Source organism: Branchiostoma belcheri, unplaced genomic scaffold (assembly GCF_001625305.1).
Source record: "Branchiostoma belcheri isolate BF01 breed outbred unplaced genomic scaffold, Haploidv18h27 scaffold37, whole genome shotgun sequence".
Lineage (NCBI taxonomy): Eukaryota > Metazoa > Chordata > Leptocardii > Amphioxiformes > Branchiostomatidae > Branchiostoma > Branchiostoma belcheri.
The window spans coordinates 2,860,080-2,872,488 of NW_017803987.1; the positions used below are offsets into that span (position 1 = coordinate 2,860,080).

The following is a 12,409-nucleotide window of genomic DNA, read 5'->3' on the forward strand; positions in this document are numbered from 1 at the left end:
TACTATGACACCCAGCCCTTACCTTGTTTGAGGGTGGCTTTAACCTCCTACCCCGGTAGGTGCTGCCCCCCGAGGACCCATTACCCCCACTGCGGGTCCTCTGTCTGGGGGGTTTCCGAGGGGTGGTGTGGGGGGACCCCCCCTCCAGCATGCTGGGGTCGACCACAGGGAGGGTGTAGGGGGAGACCCCCCCTCCCAGGTCCATGTTCCCCATGTTGTTGGTGAAGGTTCGTAGGGCCGCTGGGTCCACCTGTAACAACAAACAAATAGACTTTGTCTGAGAAACATACTGAACTTTTATATCAGTCTCCTATACGTACACAAACAAATAGACTTTGTTGGTGGAACGCATTGAACTTTTGACACCAGTCATCTGTATCAACACAAACAAATAGACTTTGTCTGGGGAACATACTGAACTTTTATATCAGTCTCCTATACCAACACAAACAAGTAGACTTTGTCTGGGAACACATTGAACTTTTGATATCAGTCTCCTATACAAACACAAACATATAGACTTTGTCTGGGGAACACACTGAATAAATGCCTAAGCAATTTTTCCCTTTCCCTGATTTAGGCTTACAAACAAAGAAAATAATTATAAAAATCCATTCACATTTTGAGCTACCCTATCCAGCAATGAATTAATTACCAAACAATTTAGCAAATACAACATTTGACAAAAACAATTGAGATTAATTAGTGAAGAGCCCAACCTGGTAGAGATAGTGTGAGTCCACGCTTTCCCGCGGTTCCTCCGCTCGCCGAGCCTGCGGTGGTAACAACGGCATCCCATCCTCGTCAAAATACACCGGCTGTACGCGAGACAAAAACAACAACAATTTAAGTTTGAAGCCTCAGCAACAGTATGCAAGCATGGTGCTATTCATCACTAATGAACTATGTTTGTGTGTGTGTGTGTGTGTGTGTGTGTGTGTGTGTGTGGATGGTGTTCAGCACCAAGGACAGGAAGAATTGCCAGTGTGGGTGGCATTCAGCACCAAGGACAGGTGTGTTTGCGTGTGGATGGTGTTCAGCACCAAGGACAGGCATGTTTACCTGTGTGTGGATGGTGTTCAGTACCAAGGACAGGTATGTTTGCCTGTGTGTGGATGGTGTTCAGCACCAAGGACAGGTATGTTTGTGTGTGGATGGTGTTCAGCACCAAGGACAGACATGTTTGCCTGTGTATGGATGGTGTTCAGCACCAAGGACAGGTATGTCTGTGTGTGGATGGTGTTCAGCACCAAGGACATGCATGTTTGCATGTTGATGGTGTTCAGCACCAAGGACAGGCATGTTTACCTGTGTGTGATGGTGTTCAGCACCAAGGACAGGAAAACTTACCAATTTGTGGATGATGTTTAGCACCAGGGAATAATCATCTTTTTTTTCAGAAAAGTCTATACTATAGATGTTGTCTTTAACCTCGTCCCTGCTGAAGTACCTCTTTGGTACCAAATATGTATTTTTTAAAAGATTAGACAACAGGAAGAAAGTTAAAATCATTTTTTTTTGTGTAAGACCTACCGGTCCATCTTGTTTCCTTCTGCGATGTCCCTTAGGGAACTGTGGTGCAGTTTTGGGCCGTGTGCCGTTGGAGTAGAGGCGGGGGTTGGGGTAGTCCTCTGCGGAGTGAGGTCGCGACCCCCGCGGGGAGAGGTACGGGATGATGTCCTCGTCACCACGACGACCACGCTCCGTCTGCGTACGGGAAAACAACACAAGTTTACACAAATGACACATTTTTTTTCAAAAAGTTTTCTGTTGTACACAAATGTACAGGAATCATGACAACTAACATCAAGAAAGCATTACTCAATCCTCAAGCTGAGTCCCATTTGTAATCTTTTTTCAAAATATGTCAGCAGAACAGCTAAACGACCAGTCATGTAGTATCTAAGCATAACTGGAAGACAATATATAACATAGCTTATTGCTGCTGGTGTATTTTTGGGAATTGACACTTCAGCAGATATTTCGTAACTTGCAGTAAAATATGTTACAAATTGTCACACTAATCAATTTTTAAAAATCCACAAATGAAATGTACATTTTTTGGAGCAAACATGCTCTTCTGATTGACATGTAAGTTTTTAAAAACTGATTTTCTAATTCTAGGACTCTTTCGAAGTTATCACTTTTAAATCACCATTTTCCTTACCCTGATTCTCTGGACGCGCTCGATCTTAGAAATCTCCTCCAGCTTCTTCTTGATCTCCACCTGCCGCGCCCTCTGTAACCATAGCAACCACACATCAGCTGACCATCCACCAATCAGAGCAAACAACACAAATTTCAGTATCAACAGATGAAGTAGTGCATTGTGGGATTTTGTAAGTTTTAGGTTTTGAGAGTTTTCAAAACCAGAACATGACTTTACATACTATGCATCAACTTAACTTTTCATTATCAAAATAACATTTAATTTTTTTTTTTTTTTTAGCATTTGTGTGTTCAAGTGTACTTTGTCCCTGACTTTTAACCTCAAAGCCAGTCCTCATTTTTGGCACAGAATTGAATGTGTCCATGCAATACGTTCACACCCTTTAGTGTAATTTTCCAAGTAAAATAATTCTAAACAATTAATATATGAATTTTATCTACATCAATTATTTGACAGGTCAATAAAATGTTTGAAGCCAGACGGACAACTACAAGTAAATGTGAAATCATAACAAAGTCATTATGTTCCATTTACACACTACAGAATACGCCAGGCTATTCAGGACTCTACTGTGTTAGTTACAATATGGCATCCATCCAACCAGAAACCAGCTGAACTAAAAACCCATTCAAAAATCAATTCCACACAAGCACTCTACAACAACCCTTCAACCTCAAGAACTGCAAAACACTCAAACAACTTCCTTCACCTTCATTTGGTGTTGTGTATTATTTCACCCCCATTTCCCTACAAAGTGGAACACTCTGGCACACATTTCAGTACTAAGGGCAAGTCCACTTTTCAAAGGATAAGGGGTGGTGAACCAAATTTCACCCCCATTTCATGACAATTTGGAACACTCTGCCACACAATTCAGTACTAAGGACAAGTCCACTTTTCAAAGGAGGGGTGGTACGAACCTCCATGTCCAGAGTCTTGTGTACGATGGCTTGTGCCAGAAGTTCACGGACGTGTCGCTTGTGTTCCCTCCGCGCCATGTTCAGTCGGTACGTTTGTTCCGTGATGATTTCTCCCTGACGGTTCACCTGATTGGATCAAACAGTCACAAGTTAAAGCTTTCAGCCAATGACTAAAGGTGTTACAAAGTAGAGAGTCGTGACTTTTTTTAAACATAAGGAAATGCGGACTTAATTATCTTTTGAATATATGTTAGAATAAAAGACAATAGTGACAAAACAGTGACATAATATGCAGATTTTAATCATATAAAGATAGTTTGGCTGAAAATTTTGGTGACTTTTATTTCCTTTATTTTTCTTATTCGTATGATATCAAGTGTCATTTCTTCAGTTCTTACAAAGTGTTCTACATTTCACCTTGAACATGTTTTTTGTCCCAGTTACAGTAAATAGACTCGTAGCTAGATGCTTATGTATGTACAATGCAGCAACTACCTTTACAATGTTTACCTATGGCGGGTTCATGGATCCAGTATACTGCTAAGGTACAAACCAAACACCCCAACAACTCTGGAATTTCTTGACTTTTGTCCACCTCTTTTAAGAATTAAGTCATAGAAATTTGAACTGATTTCTTCAAATAGTATAACTGATTGCTTTTAAACTTCTTCACAAATACAATCTCAAACTGCTATGATCACATATCAAATTTGTTAAGAAGTAAAAACTGAACTACTGGTACATCATTTGTAGTGTACACAATGTAAGTAGTAGTCCCATGGCCTTTTTGAGGCATGGTATTGGAAGGCAGAGCCCATCCCTCTCCTTCCACTGCCTTTTACCTCACCAACCAAAGTTAGGTCCCCATTCTACACCTGGGTGGAGTAAGGAAAGTCGTGTAAAGTGCCTTTCCCAACGACCCAGACATCTCGGGAATCAAACCCATGACTTCTCAATCTCGTGTCTGCTAGCCTAGCCAATCGGTCATTTGACGCCACTAATAACTATTATTGCATGATTCGATGTGTGTATACATGTAGATTATGACTCAGAGTAAACCCATAACATTGTATGCTTTTAACGGATCTATTTGACTAAAGCCAGTTTTAGCTTTGTTGTGGTAATGATATTAGTTGCCATGGCAACATAATCCCAAAGTGGCACCGTGTTTTTTCATCATAATCCTAGACACACCCCTTAAGGAACATGAATGCTACCTAGGTGGGATGAGCAGCAACCTTAAGTGTCTTTCAGTGTACATAGGCATGCACTAATGTCAGATTAACCTAGTTAGGAAGAACCTGATGTGTGTAGACTGTCTCTTTTGTGAATAACATTAAAACCCTCATGTTGTCATGATTCTAAATACGCCTTTCTGTTCCAAATTACCCCAGATTTCTGACCCACAAAACTGCATCAAGTGATACTTGTTTCTTCATCATTCTGTACTATCAATAAGTGTTCAAAAATTTCTCATATTATTTCTACAGTTAAACACTAATAAAATAAATGCAGCTTATGGCCACTTTTACAGACTGGTAAATGCTTCACATAATATTTACCTTACCTTAATTTGCCTTACTGAATAGCCTAGCAACAAAACTAGACCAGTTTACTGATTATACAAAACAAACACAGGATGACATCTACTACCCTTTACCAAAATACTAGTAACTGTTACTCAAGCAATTGGATCAATTTTTGAAAATAGCCAGAGTCTGCAAGTAGCATCCAATACCTAAATTGACTGACACATTTGACGATACATGGCGCAAACAATATGTTATTCTTTCATTATCCCGTCTGTACAACTCCTCAAACAACATTATCCAATCTGTTCTAAAATTGGATGTAATATTCCGCAACAGATTCTTCCGCAATATGTGGGCCCGTCTGTACATGTACTTATAGACATATCTTTACTATTGTTAGTATCACAGTGTATTTTCATCTGTATGTTTTATATGGGTGAGTCATGCCTGAAATAAAGAAGAAAGATTGTCTGACCATTTTCCAAATATATCCTGGAGTTCAAAGTAACCTTACTTACCAAGCCCGACTTTTTGAGATGTTTCCGCATGCGTGTATTGTTGAAGTACCCAGTCAAATGGGGATCCTGTAGACTGTTATAGGCCGCCAGAGGCCTGGAATATAAAATGTCATATCCTCAATTTTATGAAAAAAAAAACAGACACATACATGTACATTGTATGAAAAGCAATTAAATTTTAAAGAAATGGCTGCTAAAGGAAGTCTGCAATAATTGATAAGGTTTCTGCTCATAAAATGAGGACCTTGACTGCAGAAAGCCAATTCACATATCTGCTGAAAAATCTTTAAGTAGAGGCCTGGAAAATAACATGCCATATCCTATAATGTTATAAAAAAAAGACACAGGAACAGGCAATTAAATTTTAAAGACATCTCAGCCAAAAAAAGGTTTGCAATATTTAATTGCATCTGCTCATAATATCAGGGCATTGACTCCAGTAGCCAATATTATAACATGTATACATTTTCTGAAAAATCTTTAAGCAAAAATCAGAGTGATATTACATGTACTTTCATCAAAATCAATATCTGGTATATGGTATGCTCAACAGTATTGACTGATTGTGGGCATACTATAGAAGACCTAAATGCCTTTGAATTCATGCCAATTAGATGATATACAATTTGAGATTATAAAAAAGACTCAAGTAGAATTTTAAACTGTACATTTTGGATAATATAATATTATACACTTTCTGGTAAATACAATTTTTAAAAATTGAATAGTTACAAATATTAGATAATGTACACTGGAGATCATAAAGAACACTCAAGTAGGAAATTTTGGATAATACAAAATACAAACATTATCCAGCCAAAGGCCAGAACATTACAGACTATTATTAGAACAATCATAGTATGATAAATTATTATTAAAAATTTCATGCCTAGATGAATAAGAAATTGTAGACACCTACATGTATTGTTGTCATGGCACCATCACATATGGTATATTTGCAGTATTAAGGCTCAAAGAACTATATCATACAGAAACGTATGATTTCAAATCATCTCTTGTTCTTGGTCCTTTGTTCAACACATTTTCATATATCTCCTATAACAATACCTCTCTAGAACAGACACAGTGACCTTTTTACAAAAATTGATCGATTATGTTCATGAATTAGTAAAAGGCCCATTGTCTGTTAGTCACGAAAATGACAAAGCCTTCTGACGCGTCCAATTTTCTTACGTGGCGTTGTGCTCAATAAATAGGACACAATGTAACATGGCAGGCTTGCATGCACAACCTAATGGTCCCACTTAAAGTGATGATTACGAATGATTAGGAAGGAAATTCTACCTGACCAAGCAAAAAATAACATAGAAGTGTGTGAATTTTTCTGTAGAGTAGGATTATCAGTTTAATGAAATAATTGATTAAAAAAAATATTGCGTAGCTGTTTTATTTTTCCATAATACAAGCGACTGCAGGTTAATGTTGGGTGATTTGGCTACTGATAACAAAAACAGCGATTGTTGGTATTTAATGATTCTCATTTTGGACTTATTCTAAATACTAATATCTAAAAAAAAATTACGACCTGCACACAACGTTCAAATGTATGCCATGTTGTCAAATACAAGTAGAAAAGACTAGCATTTAAAGAGATTTGGAACTTAATAATATCAATTTATATCATGATACTCTACAAGCAGAGGTTTCAAGGCTTCAGCTTATTTTTTTACATGTTCTAGGAATATTTATCAGTTTTTCTTTTTGTACTGTTACCATATTTACACCAGCCCAACTTCAGGTAGCAAATGATAGCTGTCTGTTAATTGGTAACTGTCTGGCAAATCAAGGATATTATACAAAATGTCTTTGGGCAAATGAATACTTTCTGGCCAATTTGATACTGTAACAGTCTTTGCAGCCACCAAAAGACCTGTTTGGAGATTAATATCATGATAATGATCAATTCATGAATTTGAAAAGCCTTCCAAGAAACCAATGACCGAATAGCCCCAAAGCAATTGTCTCGTCTGTATTTTGTAAATGTTAATATTAATATAGACTGATGTATATTAACAATGTACATTATAGACAATTTAAAGAAACTGTAACAATGTTTTTCTACGTAAGAAATATAACGTTATTCATAATATCTAATATTTGGTGAAAATTTGCAAATGCTGCAAAAGTTACCTTGCAAAGGACCTTTTGAATAATAATTTCGTAAATCATATGCAATAAATTTTGCACGGAAGCGTGATAACTATGAACATTGATGAATATGAACATGCTAAATTTAATATGCAGGAAGTAATGCATGGATAATGTTACGATCATTTCTATAATAAAATTTAATATTTCTAAAAAAATACAACCTTTGCACAACAAATTAATTACCCTAAGTTTCTAAACTGTATAGATATGACCCTGGTATATAATATGTATCAATATCAAAATCATAGACGACAAAACAATACGCGTGTCCTAAAAACACATAGACCTTCACGTATCAAACATGGTGTCTTATAAAATTCCTGCGTTGAAAAATAAGACTTAATCTTACCCTGGCTCTGCGTGGCTCATTTTGGCGCCTTTCTTGGCTCTTTCTTGAGATTCCAAGTCCTGATACTACTGTTAGATAAGTCCCAAGTTGTCAGGAATTCCCACCGGTGGAATGTGGGAGTATTTGGCGTTTTTTGGCCCGATGTTTGCCCTTTCCAAGCTGGTTACCGTCAATATAGAGCGAGAAATACTGGGTTGTTATGTGCGTCACGTGATGTAAATAACAACCCCACCGCAGCCAAACAACAAACCACCGTACCTCAAAACCTCAACATTTTACACATTTTCACACAAAACTAGACCTTAATTTTACCAATTCTTAATTATAAATGTACTAAAATTTGGATTTTTTTTAGAAATTTATCGGTTATAAAAGGAGAGACTGTGTGATTGGTTGGTTGCGTGAATTTGCGGTTGGATGATAATTACGTCAATTATCACTAAGGTCAAAGGTCGGCTCTAGGTGCGCGTCACAGCTGCAGCTGGTTTCCAGGTAACTTTTGTCACTTTGTAGGACTTTTTTCTCCGGTTTTAGAGCCTAAACTACAGATTTCTTAGGTTTAGGAATGATATAGACGTTTTTGTAGTCACCTAGAATGTATAGAAGCGTCCGTGAGGAGAAGAAAATGTAGGATTTTGGTTGAAAAATGCAACAGGTGGCTTTAGATTAACAAGGTTTACTGAACTAATTTTGTACTTGATCACTTTCTACGATTTCTATCACAAGTTTTAGAACCTTAACTACAGATTTCTTAGGTCTAGGAATGATTTTTGTAGTCTGCTAGGGTGTATAAAACTAAAAGTGTCTATGAGGATGAGAAAATGTAGAATTTTTGTTGGAAAATGCAACAAGTGGTTTTGAGATAACAAGGTTTACAGAACTAATAATAACATTTGTCTTAGTAACAAAGGACAATACCTTTGTATGTTGAATATCTTATATAACGAGCAGAATATGATCATGATTTATCATAGTATTTTAATTGCACATACTCAACTGAACAAAATTTTTATAAAGCCAGTACTAATAAGTACTAATAAGTCTAATACTCAAAACACCTGTTACTTTTTCGAAGGTGACAGATATATATAACGTTATAATTTCATTTTGTGTTGAAATTTCAGGTTTTGCCACCATGCCTCCTAAGAAGAAAGGAAAGGGGAAGGGTAAAGGGAAAGGAAAGAAGGGGAAAAAGGGAAAGAAAGAGAAGGACCCTGATGCAGCCGAGGAGAAGTTTAAAAGAGCTCAACATGAGGTAAACTTTGATATCTGTTGAAAGTAAAAGCAAGGATTTTAAGCTCCTTTGTAAAAGTAACAGTTTGAATCATGTAACCACTTACAATGCCTCAGTCACATCTCCAAGAAGACTTTAGAGGGTCTAGCCAAACTAGACCCTGGTCAAATAAAGTTGTATATTGAAATATATTCAAGTCATGCGTTAGTCCAAACCAATGCCCCAGCAGGTAGTCTACAGCAGTGTTCGAGCCAGTCTGAAATTTGATGTAACATCATGTTGACTGTTGGCGGCATGGCATTGCTCCCCCGGAAAATTTTGAAATCTTGACCCTTTGAGATACTATTTACTGCATTTTGAGGGGCAAATCTTGCTTGTAGACTAAGTATAAGTTGAATTTATAAAATTAATGACATCTCTTCCCACAGCGTTACACGCCAATTTTTCCCGTCAAAGTTTTTGTCCATCATAAGTGGCAAAATTCTGTCAAATGATGGAAAGACGGACACTAGCTAGATCACTGAAATCAGCACAGGTCCCAGTAAGAGCTCTGTCATGTATGTTTTCGTGATTTTAGGTTATGACTTGAATCTAGGTTAATATTTGGCTGCTGCATTGGTCACCTTAAGAAACACCAGTAGAAATAATAAGCACACTATTTGCCCCCACAGATTGAGTCCCTGAAAGACCTTTCTCCCAACAATGCTTCAGCCACATTTCCAAACCAATGCCCAAGCGGGTAGCCTGCAGGCTGTTCTTTTACCTTTGATATGCTCTCAATTTGCACTGGTCCCAGCAAGTGCATTGTCAATATGTGTTTTCACAATTACTAATGTAGGGCTCGAAATACAGGGTGCATATACAGTTTTTTTTAGCAGTCGCCTAATGAAACAAAGTAAAGATCAGGCAAAGATCACATCAAACATCAGTAGAAATAATAAGCACACTATTTGCCCCCACAGATTCAGTCCCTGAAGGACCACCTGGGTTTGCGGAAGGAGATCGCTCGCCGTGCGGAGGCGACGGCCGCCGAGATGAGACAGAAACTCCGGGGCGTGGAGGAGGATCTGGACGACCAACGGGACGACCAGAAATCCATCAGCTCTGGTTTGTTTGTTTGTTTGTTTATTTTCTTTATGTAGGTGGACAGTCTCTCTCTCACTGTCAAACTACATGTACATGTACTTGTTCCAGACACGAAACACACAAACTCATGATAAAGGCACTCAAAACAATACTTCCATTCCAAGAAGTAAAGTCAACACAGAAAAAACCTCATTTGGGAGTCCTCTCTCCTCATACCTTTGATATCAATCCCTGCAAAAATAAGCGAGAGAATAGCCATTGTAGGTGATACATAACAGGAATATAATTATTGACTGTATGTTCAAAGTTTAAACTTTTGTTCCAACACAAGGATTGTTCTTACCTACGAGCTTTCCACCAGTCACTCTGGTCTTCCTCAGTAGACTGACCCAGTGAGACACTGGGTCAACAATGTCGGCCCCCGTTGAAGGGTGATGATGCCCCTGATGTGAATAGTCTCTTTCACTCCTCTCAGGAAGTAGTCTTATTCGGTGTCCAGTGTTCTTACAGTGTCCAGCAAAACAGAATGTCTACTAGTTGATTGTCCTCTGTATAAGTGCTGACAGTATGAATTGACAGTATGTTGTGCACTACTCTTCCAGACTTGACCAGACAGTACAAGACCATGCAGACAGAGCTGGGTTTACGGATTCACACGCTGGAGACGGAAGTCACGCGGCTCCGACAACAGCTCGCCAACACGGAGGCAGAACTACGGGAGACCAAGATCGAGAAGGAGAGAATCACGCGAGAAAAGGACAGGACTATTGAGGAGCTGAGGATGAAAATCGACAGTATGGAGATTTCCTATGACGGGATCGTACACGTACGTTTGTTTTTTTTAATTTTATTTTTCTTCATCACATCATTTTGTTTGTTTATTCGTTTTCAAAATTGAAACAGGAAATTAGCATAATATAATATAATAATACAATGTCTCCAAGCTTTGTACACCTTTCCAAAGAAACTGCATTTCTATTATAAGCATCCAATTTTTTTCTGGGCTATTTCAAACGGAGTATCAGTTCAGAAACGAACTGAAACAAAGTATGAAATGGGTTATACTATATAAAATGTTTCTAAGAAACAGCACAAAATGTGTCTAAGAAACAACACAAATTAGAAATGTTGAAAGATAGCAAGGTTTGCTGGTCTTTTTTTCAGGATGCGTTGGACAACCTTCTGCACAAAATGGACGATGCCAAGCAGAAATGGGAGAAGCAGGCCACCCAGATTCAACTCAGGCACAAACACCTGCTGCTGGAGTTTGGCCTCAACCCCCTGGACATATAGTGCCTCCTATCAGTTTGTGACAGTACTGCAGTACATGCAAGGCAGAAAATTGTACCTTCTGCATGCTGAAACAGTTTTAAGTGTGTACAGTGGAAATTTCTTCCCAAACTGGCTTTCTATTATGCAGGGCAATGAAGGCTTATGCAAAAGCTGATAATATGTGCAAACTATGCAATGAAACTTGAGATTTTAGTGTAATAGCAAACTTAACTTTTTTAACAGTGAAGTACAAAATGTAGACCCGGACATTCCAGTTTTAGCTGTTTTTTCAAGCTGACTTTTTCCTGCATACATGTATGTACCCTGGGTGCCAGCCAAGTTTACAGGCCACTAACCGTTTTTTTCGGCAGCCAGGGTACTTCGCCCGCATAGGAGTATATCGGCCCTCCAACTCGTTTGGAGGGCGGCCAAACTCCCCCCGGGCTAGACTCCCCCGTAGCAGTAATTTAGACCGGCGGGCGAAAGGCTCTTGCCGCCCGAAGAACGAGTTAGGCACCCAGGGTAACATGTATGCCCATAACTAAGCAAACTCAGCAAACAGAACTACATTGTAGAAGGCTAAAGACAGCCAATAGTGTCTTCCTTGTGTCATCAGAACAAAATTTGACTTCCCAGATAGGACTTATGTTTTCTTGCAAGAATTCAACTAGAATATTTTGTACAGTGCTTGTGGAGTATACATGTATATTTTGTCTTCCATTTGACAATATTTTCGAGTCATGATACTAGTAGTTTTACTTTAGACTGTTGCTGTCTTCCATTTCAAAAGAACACAGTTGTTACAGTTTACATTTGCTGTGTATGTTGCAAAGATGATTTCAGAGCTTTTGTATTATACTATTTTTATGATATTGTAGAAGTCTGAATAAAGTTTGTTAAAGCTATGTACATGTATATGCCTTGTACATACATGTTAAACAGGCGACACTATAATTCCGGACAGACACTCTAATTCCGGACTACCTCTCACTTTTCAAGTATAGTTTGTCCTGGACAATTGACATTCCACATGGTGATGTAGAAGATGACAACAACTATGTAGATAACAGTGATAGTTCCCTAGGGATCATGTTATTTCTGCAGATTTCTGCAGAAATCTGCAGAATTCTGCGCAGAATTCTGCACCCCGCGCAGA

General features: G+C 38.3%; 2 protein-coding genes across 2 annotated transcripts in view; one reads left to right on the forward strand and one right to left on the reverse strand.

Annotated features, from left to right (window-relative positions):
* Positions 1-7,879, reverse strand: part of LOC109476267 (glutamate-rich protein 3-like) — a 31,424-nt gene extending 23,545 nt beyond the window's left edge. Inside the window, exons 1-7 of the mRNA XM_019777152.1 lie at positions 7,662-7,879; positions 5,141-5,234; positions 3,091-3,216; positions 2,168-2,239; positions 1,534-1,707; positions 720-818; positions 4-250 (exon numbers count right to left, since the gene is read on the reverse strand). Coding sequence (XP_019632711.1) covers positions 4-250; positions 720-818; positions 1,534-1,707; positions 2,168-2,239; positions 3,091-3,216; positions 5,141-5,234; positions 7,662-7,681 — 832 coding nt within the window. The 5' untranslated portion in view covers positions 7,682-7,879. The remainder of the gene's footprint in view (positions 1-3; positions 251-719; positions 819-1,533; positions 1,708-2,167; positions 2,240-3,090; positions 3,217-5,140; positions 5,235-7,661) is intronic.
* A 227-nt stretch (positions 7,880-8,106) lies between these two features.
* On the forward strand, positions 8,107-11,566 carry LOC109476413 (coiled-coil domain-containing protein 153-like). The gene is made up of 5 exons (XM_019777345.1): positions 8,107-8,153; positions 8,786-8,916; positions 9,858-10,002; positions 10,584-10,807; positions 11,146-11,566. The coding sequence occupies exons 2-5, from the start codon at positions 8,797-8,799 to the stop codon at positions 11,272-11,274; spliced, it is 618 nt and encodes a 205-aa protein (XP_019632904.1). The 5' UTR covers positions 8,107-8,153; positions 8,786-8,796; the 3' UTR covers positions 11,275-11,566.
* The last annotated feature ends 843 nt before the right edge of the window (positions 11,567-12,409 follow it).

Bases quoted from the DNA above. Each gene is read 5' to 3' on its own strand.
- LOC109476413 (XM_019777345.1), top strand. From the start codon at position 8,797: ATGCCTCCTAAGAAGAAAGGAAAGGGGAAGGGTAAAGGGAAAGGAAAG. The intron at 10,003-10,583 runs GTTTGTTTGTTT...CTACTCTTCCAG, and splicing joins CCAGAAATCCATCAGCTCTG to ACTTGACCAGACAGTACAAG. The intron at 10,808-11,145 runs GTACGTTTGTTT...TCTTTTTTTCAG, and splicing joins CCTATGACGGGATCGTACAC to GATGCGTTGGACAACCTTCT.